General features: G+C 44.1%; 1 protein-coding gene across 1 annotated transcript; it reads right to left on the reverse strand.

Moving 5' to 3' along the window:
- Positions 1–6,462: 6,462 nt before the first annotated feature.
- Positions 6,463–13,704, reverse strand: LOC143484058 (uncharacterized). The gene is made up of 14 exons (XM_076982519.1): positions 13,605–13,704; positions 11,498–11,589; positions 11,294–11,381; positions 11,007–11,146; positions 9,714–9,890; positions 9,521–9,608; positions 9,191–9,376; positions 8,904–9,043; positions 8,556–8,637; positions 8,089–8,444; positions 7,556–7,696; positions 7,161–7,394; positions 6,943–7,047; positions 6,463–6,666 (listed from the first exon to the last, which is right to left on the reverse strand). The coding sequence occupies exons 2-14, from the start codon at positions 11,567–11,569 to the stop codon at positions 6,463–6,465; spliced, it is 2,013 nt and encodes a 670-aa protein (XP_076838634.1). The 5' UTR covers positions 11,570–11,589; positions 13,605–13,704.
- Between the last annotated feature and the right edge of the window lie 168 nt (positions 13,705–13,872).

Below are 13,872 nucleotides of genomic sequence, written 5' to 3' on the forward strand. Positions count from 1 at the left end.
AATTAAAGGTCAGTAAAGTTATCCATCCATCCATCCATTATCTGAACCGCTTAATCCCACTAGTCGGGGTCACGGGGGGAGCTGGAGCCAATCCCAGCATCTCCGGGCGAAGGCAGGGTACACCATGGGCAGGTCGCCAGTCCACCACATGGCCAACACACACGCACACACTCACACCTACGGGCATTTTAGAGTGATCAATCGACCTAACACGCATGTCTTTGGACTGTGGGAGGAAACCGGAGTACCCGGAGGAAACCCACGCAGGCACAGGGAGAACACGCAAACTCCACACAGAGCAGCCCAGACCGAGAATCGAAGACCTAGACCGCCTTGCTGTGAGGCGACAGTGCTAACCACCACACCACCATGCCGCCCAGTAAAGTTATATCATATGTTAGTCCGAAAATGTTTCCAGCATTAATATTGTAGGTAGGATAGTTTCATAGACTGTTAACCTTATAACAATGTGCTTCCAGCACTAACACTGTAGGTAGGACAGACTATTACCTTATATTTTACAGACTATATTACCTTATCAAAATATGCTTATACTACGAATCTTTGTGTGGTTTCTTTTACATTTTAGAAGGATACCTCTTGTTTGAAGGCAGCAGAAAGGCCATTAAAACAATGGAGGAGGCCAGGGTTTTGTTTAGGGAGTGCCACTCGGGCATCATGAAGACTCGGGATGCCATGTGTGCCAGGTTTTACTGGCCAGGCATGACCGTTGATGTCCAAAATTGGGTATGGTTTTTGTGGTTATTTTATTTTATAATTAATATAAAGTGTCATAATAACTTAACAAATGTATGTCTTTAGGTCTTGGAATGTGACAGATGTCAGAAAGTGGGGAAACCACTGACTGTTGCACAACCACTGCAGTGTATCAAGGTAAGTGCATTCACTAATGTGCAGAAAAGCTTTGTCAGTAGAATTACGTGAAATGTATATTTATTTTTTATATATTGGTAGGTGACTGCTGTTTGGGAGCTCATTGGGATGGACCTTACTGGGCCCTTACCCAAAACAACTGATGGATTTCAGTACATTTTAACCGTAACCGATTACTTCTTAAAGTGGGTTGAGGCCTTTCCTTTGAGAAATGAAACTGCCTCTGAAGTTGGAAAACATTTATGCACCATCATTTACAGACACAGATGTCCGAAAAGAATCCTTTCTGATCTGATCCTTTCTGATTTGTCAATGAAGTAAGTGTGTTTGTGTCCTTGAGCTGTGTAAGGCACGGTGAGCTCAACTGCTTGGGCAGAATAATGTGGCAGCAGTGATATTGTTTCCAAAACCTCTGTGTGGATAAAATTATTATTATTATTTTTTTCTGGTCCTGTAAAATTCGAGAAATTTGAGCGTACCCCACTATATCTCTGAATGCTACCATATCTCTGAATGCTGCCCCGTAGTCTAGTTTTCCTGAGAAGTAGGCTACTGGCCTCTGTCTGTCACTATGGGCTTGAGTCAAAACACTGGTCCTTTAACGTCAAGACTCCCCACACACATACGAACACTGAACACACACATCAATTCTGAACTTTTATTTCAGAATTCAAAACTGTTCTTAAGATTCATTTGTGTAAACTGGCTTATTATCTTTAACAAATGTTATTTTTATCTCTGTTTGTTGTGTTAGAATTTCAATACATATTACGTCATGACCCAGGAAGTGCACTTTTTGTCGGTAATATTTCAATTTGCTTAGGGACCTTGTGGCCTTCCCTTGTCATGGCCTGGTGGTAGGGAACTGGTCTTGTGACCGGAGGGTCGTGGGTTCGATTCCCAGACCTGAGGCCATGACTGAGGTGCCCTTGAGCAAGGCACCTAACCCCAACTGCTCCCCGGGCGCCGGGCTAGGGCTGCCCACCGCTCTGGGCACGTGTGATCCACAGCCCCCTAGTAATCACTAGTGTGTGTGTGTGTGTGTGAGTTCTAACTGCACAGATGGGTTAAAAGCGGAGGACAAATTTCAATTGCGGTGTAAAAATCACAATTGACAAAATACAGCACATTTACATTGCTAGGTGTTGTAGCAATGCCACTATGGCCCTCTTTGCATGCTTCTCATGTGGTTACACAGAGTATCAGAGCATCTACGTAGTGCAACAGTGCAATGCCCTCTGGAAGTTTCAGAGAGGCCAGACTGTCTCGCAGCGCTGCATTGTAGATGGTGGGGGACTCACAATAGCCTTGGCATAAGTGAGTAAATGTGTATGTTTTTCCTTCGAAGGAAAATGCCAACCAGCACTGGCTATCTGGATGCACTGAAAAATGCATTTGCTAGGTCCACTACACTGAACCACTGGCTATCTGGGGGAATCTGGGAAAGAATAGTGTGAGGATTTGGCACTTCTGGGGCTCTAGTGTGAACTGCTGCATTGACAGCCAGCAAATCCTGCACAAATCGCCATTCTTCCCACCCTGGTTTCTTAACTGGAAACATTGGAGTGCGCACGGGTGAGTTAGGGCACAGTACGATCACTCCAGCTTGCCTAAGTGATTGGAAAACTGGGCTAATTTCCTTTGAGCGCCTCAGGCTTCAAAGGGTATTGATGTTGTTTTGGCCTATAGTCAGATTTTGGGGGTAATGTGTATGGGCTCACACCCCCCGTATGAGCCCCAACATCGCTCTTACCTTGTGCCCATAATGCTGCAGGAACAGTTCTGAGTTCCTCTTCCTCTCCTTTTTTTTCTGAGAGGGTAAGTGAGGTGGCTAAAAAAATACCAAGGGGGTTAATCAGTTCCACTCCCCGCCTGCAGGGGAGCCGGTACGGCGCCGGCTGCATCCACGCCCTCCTGCTAGGGCTAAACATGGTGTTCCTGCCAGGAACTTGGAAAATGCAACTCTTTCCCAATCTGTAATGTCAGACATCTCTGTCATCCATTCACCGACGTCCTGCCATTGTGGCTCCTCGCACACGCGTGCTAGTGACACGTGTGGTTTAGATCGAGGAACTGAGAACAGGTCTTCCTGTTTTAATGTGGATCGCACCACTCCGCAATCCCACACAATAGCAGTGACAACCAAACAATTATGTTTTCCAACATCAAATTTATCCTTAAAACCTCTATCGGGGCCCTCACTCACATGCAGCGTGCAGTGCAGCGACCCCTACGGTCTCAACATCAAATCACCTGGCAACAAACTACACACTTCACACATGGAGTGTTTCCATCACTCTCCTCCTGCACTCTGCACCCCATAAGCATACAGTGGAACTCCTGCTGATAACTGAACCCCAACACAGCTAACTCCCACTACATAAACAATCCCTCAGGCCTGTTACTGATATTACATCCCAATTTACACATTAAATCACGACCCATAACATTTAATGGACATGCAGTTGAAATAAAAAATTTATGTTCAAATGTGGTATTATTTAATTTACATCGGAGAGGCTCTTTTATTTTTATTTTATTTATATATATTTTTGAATGGGTGGCACCACTATAAACCAAAAACTTTATTTTAGTGCCGTTTACAGTTAATGTTATTTTAGGCAGGCCCTGCGGCCCTTCACTAATCTTCTGCAATGATAATTTAAATTACTCTTACTACGTATTTTACCCAAATTATGTTTACCCATAATCCTAGATGACCCCAGAGATGACCCTTCACACTTTTTTTTTTTTTTTTTTGAGGAGTCCAAAAAAAAAAAAAAACCCAAATCCCTCCTGCTGTCTTCGGGTCAAAATGACTCGCCACTGTGTTAAAATCCCCCAAAAAATCCATAAAATGCAATTTTTTAACTTGACATTTTATGACTTTGCCTAGATTGGCCCAAACAGTAGAAATGAAAAGTGGAAATTTAAAAAAATAAAAAGGGAAATTTTGCTTTTATTCACATTTCCATGTACGCTGTACAACAAAATGTACAAAGATGGTGTATGAGCCATTTATCCTTTGTATTATTTGTGTTTCTGTAATTTACCTTCTTGCCACTAGAGGGTCTTTCACTCTTTAAATACCCATGGTGAACTCCACTGGAGACAGGGGCTGATAGGAAGCAACAGTTTTCGATTGTGTCTGTGTGAACTTGACATTGTAAGTGGTTAAGGTGAGGATTATGTGTTATTTTGGTTACTTTCAAGTTTGTTATGAGTTATTTGCCGTATTGTCCTGTTGGGGAAAATAAACCTGCACATATATTTTACCTTCATCGAATGAACTTTCTGGGTGATTACTTTCAAGTGCATAGACACACGTCCTAACAATCCAGGCATCAGCCTCCAGGAACTGACTGTACAGGATTAGTCAGTACAGATGGTCTTCGGGTCAAAATGACCCATGAGGCAAATAGAGTTGAAATCAAGGTCACAGAATTATTTATAAACCACAGTCATTATTGTAGTCCTTCTGCTTAATCAGAATGACATGTACTAAATCATAAAGTTCATAATGATCTCTTATAATCTAAATGACATGACCTCATCAAGGATGACAATTTCTGTCACAATCTCCAGAGGCGACAGCCCCTCTGCTCCAGCTGCCACAGGCGACGCATTCTGTGACGCCGGGATAGAAGCAGCAGGAGGCAGAGGCTGTGAGCGAAAGGCTTTATTATCCATAGTAAAGCAAATGCAAATATTCAAGTCACTAGGCAGGACAAACACAATAAGATACTCAAACGAATGAAGACAGGCAGAAAGTCCACAGAGACACGGAAGTCTGTAGTGCAGAGCATGCTATCCCACGTAGCGAGGCGAGGATGCAGGCTGAATGCGCAGCACTGGACAGCGTGCCCTGTGGGGATTTATGCAACCCGAATCCGATTATTGACAGGTGTCAGTACTCGGGTGATTGTGATGATGGGAGTGTCCGGGAAAGAGTGTGCCTTGTGATGAGGTAGGCGTGCGTGCTCGTGTGTGTGCGTGAAGGTGCGCGCCTTCTGGTGGCATCTAGTTACTTTTGGTTTAGCAGAAATGCTTGAAGCTTTTCAACCACTCGCACAATCAGAATTTGAGAAAATTATCTCTCATCATTAAATTGTACTACTTGCACTACTTGTACGACTCAGTTCCCTCAAAATGACTAAAATAGGTATTACCAATTGTGACTGAACCTCTTCTAATGGTAATTAACTCATCCATTACAATAGGTCACATGTCCAAATCCTGTAAACTAGAAGTCATTAAACCTCTGATCAAAAAAACAAATCTTGATCCAACTGTACTATCTAGTTATAAACCAATTTCGAGCATATAATTTATATCCAAGATCATAGAAAAAGCTATAGCCATCAATTATGCAATTATGCTTATATCTGCATAGGAAACACATGTATCTCTATGTATATCTGCATATGCTATTTATCTTTACTATGGCTTCTGTATCTTAGTGCAGCTTCTGACACAATAGATCACAGGATCTTGCTAGAACGATTAGAAAACTGGGTTGGAATCCCAGGCACAGCCCTTTCATGCTTTAATTCTTACTTAACTAATCGCTATCAGTTTGTAGAGCTCAATAGTATTCCGTCCAAATGCACAAAAGTGAAATATGGATCTAGTGCTAATGCACAGATCTAATGCTAAATCTAGCTAAATTACACCTGGCTCAGTAGACAAAAATCACTGACCTATCACTTGATAAATACATAGATAATACTACTAGGATAGCTTTTCTAAATCTCCGCAACATAAAATGCTAAGAAATGCATTATCACAGCATGATGCATAAAAACTGGTATATGCTTGTTAGCTCCAGATTAGACTACTAACTCATTACTGTCAGGATGCTAATATAGCAATCTAAATAAACATCAAATAGTTCAAAATGCCACAGTCAGAGTTCTGACTAGAACTATAAAGGTCGATCATCTCAGCCCAGTCCTTTTAGCCCTGCATTGGCTTCCAATTAAATTCTGTACCGATGTTAAAATTCTTCTACTGAATTATAATGCACTGCACGTGCTTGCTCTTGATTACCTCCAGGTACTTATCTCCTATTAGGAACCCCCACGTCCTCCAAGATCACAGTGTGCTGGCCTCTTATTAGTTCTGTTATTGACTGTGTATAAGCATATGATCCCATACAGAGCTAAAAGACACACATCAATAAATAGGTCATCTGTGAACTGCAAAGGCAGTTAAAGTTCTGAGGGTGAAGGAGAGAGCCAGGTGAGAACCAAATCACCTATTACAGGGCCTTCTAACTGACAACTGTAATGATTGTCAATGATCAACATGTAATCATCTTAAGAGGTTAGTGGGACGTGTAATGACGGTGGGGTCAGATGGCGTTCAAATGTTTGTGCTAACAAGACTAATGATTAAGTTGTTTTGTTTTCTATAATGAGTCTCAGGAGTTTTCTGCTCAGTTCCCAGTTTAAGTCACAGACAGATAGCCTCCGGTCGCATGGTGCGAAAATGGTCTGCTTAGATGAAATTTAATGCCACTCTTCAAAAAGTAATTCAATACATTTTAAGAACTTAAAAATCTTTTATTTAAGCATTTTTTAGGACCCGTATTCTAGGCATCACCCTGAGGATGGGTGATGCGGCCACCAGACGGGTGGGGCCCCGTCGCGACTGCCACGTCCGACTGGAGTTGTTCTTAGACTGCTCCCTGTGCTCCTCCAACATTGCCTCCTTGTGGACCTGGTTGATGGTCTTGGGGCCCTGGTCACCCCTCCGGGGCACCCAGTTATTCTATCGTAGTTGGAAAGAGAGGAGCGCTTTCAAAATGCATTCAACATGGCAGCCACCTTGTCAGTATGGGCAATTAAGAAAAGCAAAGCTGCAAAATGAAGGCAATCCAACCACGTCTGCATGACTAGCAATGAAACCTCCACACTCAAATACTGAAGCTGGTCAACGGCTGTTCTATAAACTATACTTGTACAGTAAACATTCGTATAAATGAATGAAAGCATGAAAACGTTTGTAGAGACACCGAAGTCCAACGGATGGGTGTGTAACACTTACCTGTCTGAGGTCCAGGACATCTTGCAGCCTGAAACGGATCCTTAATGAGGTCTTCTTCGCATTTATGAATTTTGATATGTATTGGAAATAATAGTCCACTTCGGGCTGTTTAATCAAAAACAAGACTCTTGTTAGCGTGCTTGCGGCTACCGCCTGGTAAAAACTGCAAGATGACAAGCGTTAGCAGGCCAGGAGGGGAGAACATAAGGGAATGATACCTTGGTTTTCTCCATTTCCTTTCCAATGGTGGAGAGGAGGAGGCAGAGACACTCCAGTCTCTCCTCATCGTGGCTCTTCAGGAGCAGCTTGAAGATGCACTCGTGCATTTTGGTCTCCGACAGTATCCCCACCTTAAACAGCTCCCCCATAAATTTTATGTTGCCGAGGGAACGGTGGCGGGCATTGTCCTTAGCAGCATCCTGCTCCACGATCAGCCGCTGATGCTCCTCGTCCTGGCGGGACACGTCGGGGGTTGGCGTTAACACGAGACGAGGCCCGAAGATATGGCACATTTAACACAACTAAAACGACTGGACTTCACACTAACAATACACATCCAAATGATGTGCACTTGGAGGGAAGGTGCACGATCAAGATGATGAGACTGTCACACCTCTGATGCGGCATCCAGCTCCTTCTGCTTATGCTCAAAGATCTCGTTGCCGTCCTTCACAAACTCCTCATGGCAGCAATTGAGCAGCAGCCTTGGGAAATCCACTGTGCCTCCCGACGTACCAGAGGTGGGCACTTTCAGCTGGGTACCATGAAGAACAAGCAACAAGAACAAGTGAATAAGAGGTTATCTCATGACTAGCAACACTAACACAGATGTATGCAGCCAGGATGCAAAATTTGCTTTCTGACCTGTGTGCAAATTTAGGATAAACTTGAAATATCACTGCTCAACACACACCACTTTAATTGCCATAACAGTTTAGAAAAATTTGCATTTTGTTGGTTTATGTAAATTGGCATCAGACAGAGACAGAGACGGAGACACAGACATACAGACAGACAGAGACACAGACAGACAGACAGACAGAACTCCTCAGTCCCATTGGTGTAGGTTAGCTGCAGAAACACATGGGACAAGATAGAGGACACAAGTGGAACTGGCCATTCGAGCATGGGCACGTGCACACTCACCATCATCAGGCAGCTACACATTTTAGCGTAGGCCTCTGAGAAGTTGGGCTCAGAGATGGCCTTCTCATAAATGAGGTGGGCGACTCCCTTGAGCCGCTCCTCTGTGTCCACGGTTAGCTCCGTCAGCTCCGTCAGCTGCTTCATAAGCGGCTGGAACATCTGTGGTGTGAGTTTGTTTAAGATGCTGCGCACACGCCGCAGCAGGTCCTGGGTCTCGGCCACCTCTGGCTCGTCCTCGCCGGCTTCAGCCATGCGTCCACGCTTCCCTGAGGGCCTCCACGCCTTCTTGGCCTTGTTCAGCTGTATGTCGTCGCTGAAGGGCACCTTAGATGGAGGCGGGGGGGTTGAGGCAGCTGCTGACATAGACACAGGTTTCCCATGATCATCTGAACAAGGTGCAATTTCAAATCGGTTTCCAAGTTAATAAAATACAACAACATGATATAATAACAAGAAAACACACTTACCGGGTGGAATCCCTACAGTAGCTGTAGGTGGCATGCCTTCACCATTGGTCTGGACCGGACCTCCTGCCTCTGTGACCACAGTCTGAGGGAAAGAGTGGGGAATATTGTCAAATTTGGAGCAATTACAAACATTTTAACGTAATGTAAGCATATACATAGGCCTTTCGTATTGAGCTCAGCTGAAGGGGTGTGGGCGTAGATGTGTCTCTTGCCCCGGACATAATCTCTTCCATGACATCACGTCCACCCTGATTGGGGTCTAGTATTATAATCTCTGGGATATGGGTTTTGAGAGTGAGACAAGGTTCATGAGACACTCTCAAGCAGGCAACCTTTCCAGCTCCTCACCTGCTGGCACTCTCTCCTGTCCTGTTGGGGCGGGGCATACTGAGGGGGCGGGGCCTGCTGCTGCTGGGCAGAACTGAATACGATTGGTGTAGCGGGCACTGAAGACTGGTCCTGGTCCTGTGTATAGTAATACAGCTCACCTGGAGGAGGAGACAAGGCACAATAAGATAACACCTTAGGCTCCGCCCCAATGTGGATAGGGAAAGGAAGTGTTTTATTTCTCCTTCATTTACACTGGCTATTTAACATTCAACAAAATATATGGTGTGTTAAGAGCCTCTGCTCACCGTATTCAGAACTCCAGTCAGGGTAGGTGCCAGAGAAGGAACTTGTGGGTGCACTGGCCACAGGGAACTGCTGGGGCGGGGCATACTGAGGGGGCGGGGCCTGCTGCTGCTGGGCAGAACTCAATATGATTGGTGTAGTGGGCACTGAAGTCTGATACTGGGCCTGCATAGGGTAATACAGCTCACCTGGAGGAGACAAAGCACAATAAGATAACACCTTAGGCTCCGCCCCAATGTGGAGAGGGAATGAAAGTGATTTATTTCTCCTTCATTTACACTGGCCATTTAACATTTAACAAGATCCATGGTGTGTTAAGGGCCTGTCCTCACCGTACTCAGAGCTCCAGTTGGGGTAGGTGCCATAGTAGAAACCTGTGGGAGCACTGGCCACAGGGAACTGCTGGGCTGAGGGCACAAACTGAGGGTGGTACAACCACACACACACACACAAACACACAAATCATTTCAGCTTGGAAAGGTAACAAGGTGTTTAATTCACGTAGAACACTATCGTGAGCATCACCTGTCCAGGTACAAGGCAGTAGGCAGCACACTGGGAGATGGGGTACTGCAGCTGCTGCTGAGGGATCACCATCATCGGGGAGTTCTGGTAAATGTGTGCGGGCTGAACAGTGTAGGGCGCACCGCTGGGTACCTGCAGGGCATCGCTGGGCTGACTGGGCCAGTATGGATAGTACAGCTGAGGGAGGAAAAGAACAGCAAATTTCAGGACGTGGTGACACACATGAAGCCAAACTTCAGCCCCAATGTGGCAAATGTCCTCCTTCACATGGCCAAGGTCTTAGAACCATGTGAAGTGCCTCCCCTCCACAGAACCAACTGAATTAGCAATTCTTCCTAGACACTCAAAACAAGCTCGACTTTAAGCCCCTCCCCCAATTTCCTCAGTCTTTCCATCATAATCTAGATGTACTTTGAAGTTTGTCATCATGCAGGAAAAAGGAGAGCAAAACAAACAAATAAGGGTGTTTTGCACACAGCTGCCGTCTCCTCTGCACCTCAGCACACTACAAGCAACCATCGGTTTAACCTTCAAGCTCTGGTCACAAATTGGTGTGACCTGTCTGAAAATTAATGAGACACTCAGTATATGAAAGAGAAACACTCAAATATTGAGACATCTGGTTGTTATAAGATTTGCATTGTTTATAAAAGTCTTACAGACACCCATATAATTCTACTTTCACACATGTGTGTTGGCACATACAATAATGTTAATTCTACTCAGAAATCTACATTCAGGAAGCTCCTGGGTTTGTAGAACCAAAGTAACACAATTTCAGCACTTCCTGGGAAAAACTATTTAGTTGTGTTATCATGGCATAATGTCAGAACCTAAGGGTTACATAATTAGCCATTTCAACTGCAGAAAAAAACCCTGGATTTCACGACAACTGTGTTTAAATTAAGCCAGAGAGCTGTAGAGAGTAAGGACAGGCAGAAAAGACACAGAACAGCTGTACAGAACATCATAGTGGTTTGACACAGCGGAAATAAGAGGAAGTGGTGGGAGAAAGAGGCAGTTACCTAAAGTGACCTGAATACACCCTTCAGTGACACCACACACAGCAGAGAGGTAGCAGAGAAAGGAGAGACACAATGCACCAGAGAGAGAGAGAGAGGGCGTGAGGGAGTCAGAAAGACAGGCAGAGACAGAAGGACATGAAGCAGCAGTTAATCAGTTAGCTGTTAGCAGCAGGCACAAACAAAATAGACATATGCATGCGTCTTGGGCTAAGAGAACCACACTGATGCCACACTACAGTAGCTGTTGGCAACCATTCCAGCTCCTCACCTGCTGGCACTCTGTCCTGTGCTGCTGGGGCGGGGCAAACTGAGGGGGTGGGGCCTGCTGCTGCTGGGCAGAACTCATTATGATGGGTGTAATGGTCACTAAAAACTGGTACTGGACCTGCGTAGGGTAATACAGCTCACCTGGAGGAGGAGACAAGGCACAATAAGATAACACCTTAGGCTCCGCCCCAATGTGGATAGGGAAAGGAAGTGTTTTATTTCTCCTTCATTTACACTGGCTATTTAACATTTAACAAGATCCATGGTGTGTTAAGGGCCTGTCCTCACCGTACTCAGAGCTCCAGTCAGGGTAGGTGCCATAGTAGAAACCTGTGGGAGCACTGGCCACAGGGAACTGCTGGGCTGAGGGCACAAACTGAGGGTGGTACAACCACACACACACAGACACACACAGACACACACAAATCATTTCAGCTTGGATAGGTAACAAGGTGTTTTTTAATTCACGTTGAACACTATCGTGAGCATCACCTGTCCAGGTAGAAGGTAGTAGCCAGCGCACTGGGAGATGGGGAACTGCAGCTGTTGCTGAGAATTCATCATCCGGCAGTTCTGGTTTATTACTGAAATGTTTTAAATTCAGAGGTTTGCACTTAAATCAATTAACAGTGATCATGCTAAAATAAGAATGACTGCACATTAATATGAACATATGGCACTAAACCACAAAATTGAAGATCTGTATTATATCCCCACGGCATCCCCAACAGCACGGCATTCACACTAAATCTGTATCGCACTGCCAAGCAGTGTTGGGAACGTCTCTTACTGACTTGTTAAGTTAAACAGGTGTTACACCGAGAACTGTGACCTATCGAGATCTGTTAAGCCTTGTTTATACTTTCGCGAGTGACCATAGCGCTCGACTCCGCCCATCTCACGCGAACCTCCGCGAACGGTGTAGGCGTTTATGGGTCATTCCAGGATTTTGGTACATTTCAGGGGTGGTCACTTCTGAAAATGTGATCTTCAATTTGATCATTTTTAGTCATATATTTATTAGCTACAGGTTATAGACTATCAAAAAGTTTGATTTGTCCAGCACAGATATGGAAGCAGTTTTTTTAATTAGATGTAATTTGGTATGCAGTAACAAATATTTTAACCCTTTCTCTGCCAGATAAAATTCCTTATGGTAATATGGCTGTGCGCATGTTGTGGGAGACAATTTAATAGTGTAAAAACTGTGACATGCAATACAATGTAGAAGTTGTTTTCATAAGTAAAGGAGATGCATTTCAACAATATACAAAAGGGAGTAATTTATTTAGAGCTTATTTTAATTGTTAAATTTGGCAAAGGAGTTGGTCACCCAATGTGTGGGACAAGGGAAAACGGCCATTTTTTGAGGTATTCGGTCTTTTGAATAATATCTAAGGAGCTTATTTTTCCACCAAATTTTACAGTTTGTCATATAACAAGTACATTGTTAAAAAAAATAGTCATTTAGATATTTTGGATATGTACATTTGAAATTTAAGTGGTGGGACAGGAAATGTACCAAAATCCTGGAATGACCCCTATACTTTCCGCGTCACATACTTTGCAGTGATTTCCGATACGTGGTAATATAAGAAACACCCCTCAAAAACAGGGGAAAGAACATTTACTTGACGAATTTTAATGTTGCTTTGTGTTTCAGGTTTGAAAAGTGCTGGAATTTAGGCTAAAGTACTTGAAAATGTAACTACTTCGTTTCATAACAAATTACCATCTGACTGAACTGTTCTCTTGTATTACGTTAACAAATACGAGCCTCTTGTAATTCCAGGACGAAACGCGAGAGAACGTGAAGACCTTAAGATTGGGCGTTTTGAAAATAAACCACCATTAAATAATGTGATTAAAAGCGAATTATTTCGAATCATTTCGAGTATATGTATAAATATTTAACTTAATTAAGTTTAACGTGCTGGGAAATATTGAAATGGACCTTGAAAGTGACGTACAAGTGCTTGAATTCCACCTTGTATAGGTGTATGAACCCTGCAAACATGACTTTGTTCATTGCGCTGAGGCGCGGCGCGCACGAAGTTACAAAATTCGAGAGGTGCACGACCTGGCGAATCAACAGCGCGCGAGGCCATCGCGCACGGGCAGAGCCACGGCGATTATGTCATTTTCGCGTGCGGACCCTCGCGCCGCTCGCGACGCGTCAGGAATAAACCAGCCTTTACTCCTCACTAGCCTGGGCAGCGGTCCGCTCGGATTACTGTTAGTATATAAATATATAGTAACGCACCGCTTTTAATAACCAGTAACGTAAACGGCGTTGTAACGACAGGAAAAGTAATTAATTATATTATACCGTTGCTGACAAAATGACGCCGTTAAAAATAACGGCGTTATTCGCAACACTGTTGCCAAGCAACGGCAAACATAACGTTTGGCCTGCAGCCAGTTTGGACAGACTCAGAAAGAGTATGACTCCACACTTGGAGTTGTGGGCTCGTGCCTACGACCAAATCACAGCCGGTTTTATTCGCGATAGCACACACCCTCTCGTGTTCTATTGCTTAATTAAAGTCAAAGGAACGTCAGAAATCCTTAGCGCTAAAAGTCCAAAAGACATACATACTCTGCAGCAATCTGTGTAGCTGAAGCCTATATGCTGTGGTAAATAAATACTGTAAATAGATCCAAAACCGCGTAGTAATCTCCTGTCTGTATGCCGCAAATGACGCTCAGCGCGAGTTTATATAAAGTTGCCGCTTTGTGACGTCATGCTAGTTAGATGATGTCACAATGTCCAACTTCAATCTCCCACTTCTCGTTACACTGGTCCTCTCACAGCAATGTACACTGGTTAACTGGATCTGTTCAGGGATGACATGACATACTGACAT

This window comes from Brachyhypopomus gauderio, chromosome 20 (assembly GCF_052324685.1).
Source record: "Brachyhypopomus gauderio isolate BG-103 chromosome 20, BGAUD_0.2, whole genome shotgun sequence".
In the NCBI taxonomy this organism is placed as follows: Eukaryota; Metazoa; Chordata; class Actinopteri; order Gymnotiformes; family Hypopomidae; genus Brachyhypopomus; species Brachyhypopomus gauderio.

Bases quoted from the DNA above. Each gene is read 5' to 3' on its own strand.
- LOC143484058 (XM_076982519.1), bottom strand. From the start codon at position 11,569: ATGATGAATTCTCAGCAACAGCTGCAGTTCCCCATCTCCCAGTGCGCT. The intron at 9,044-9,190 runs GTGAGCAGAGGC...CTCCTCCTCCAG, and splicing joins TGACTGGAGTTCTGAATACG to GTGAGCTGTATTACTATACA. The intron at 7,395-7,555 runs GTGTGACAGTCT...GTGTCCCGCCAG, and splicing joins AGCTGGATGCCGCATCAGAG to GACGAGGAGCATCAGCGGCT.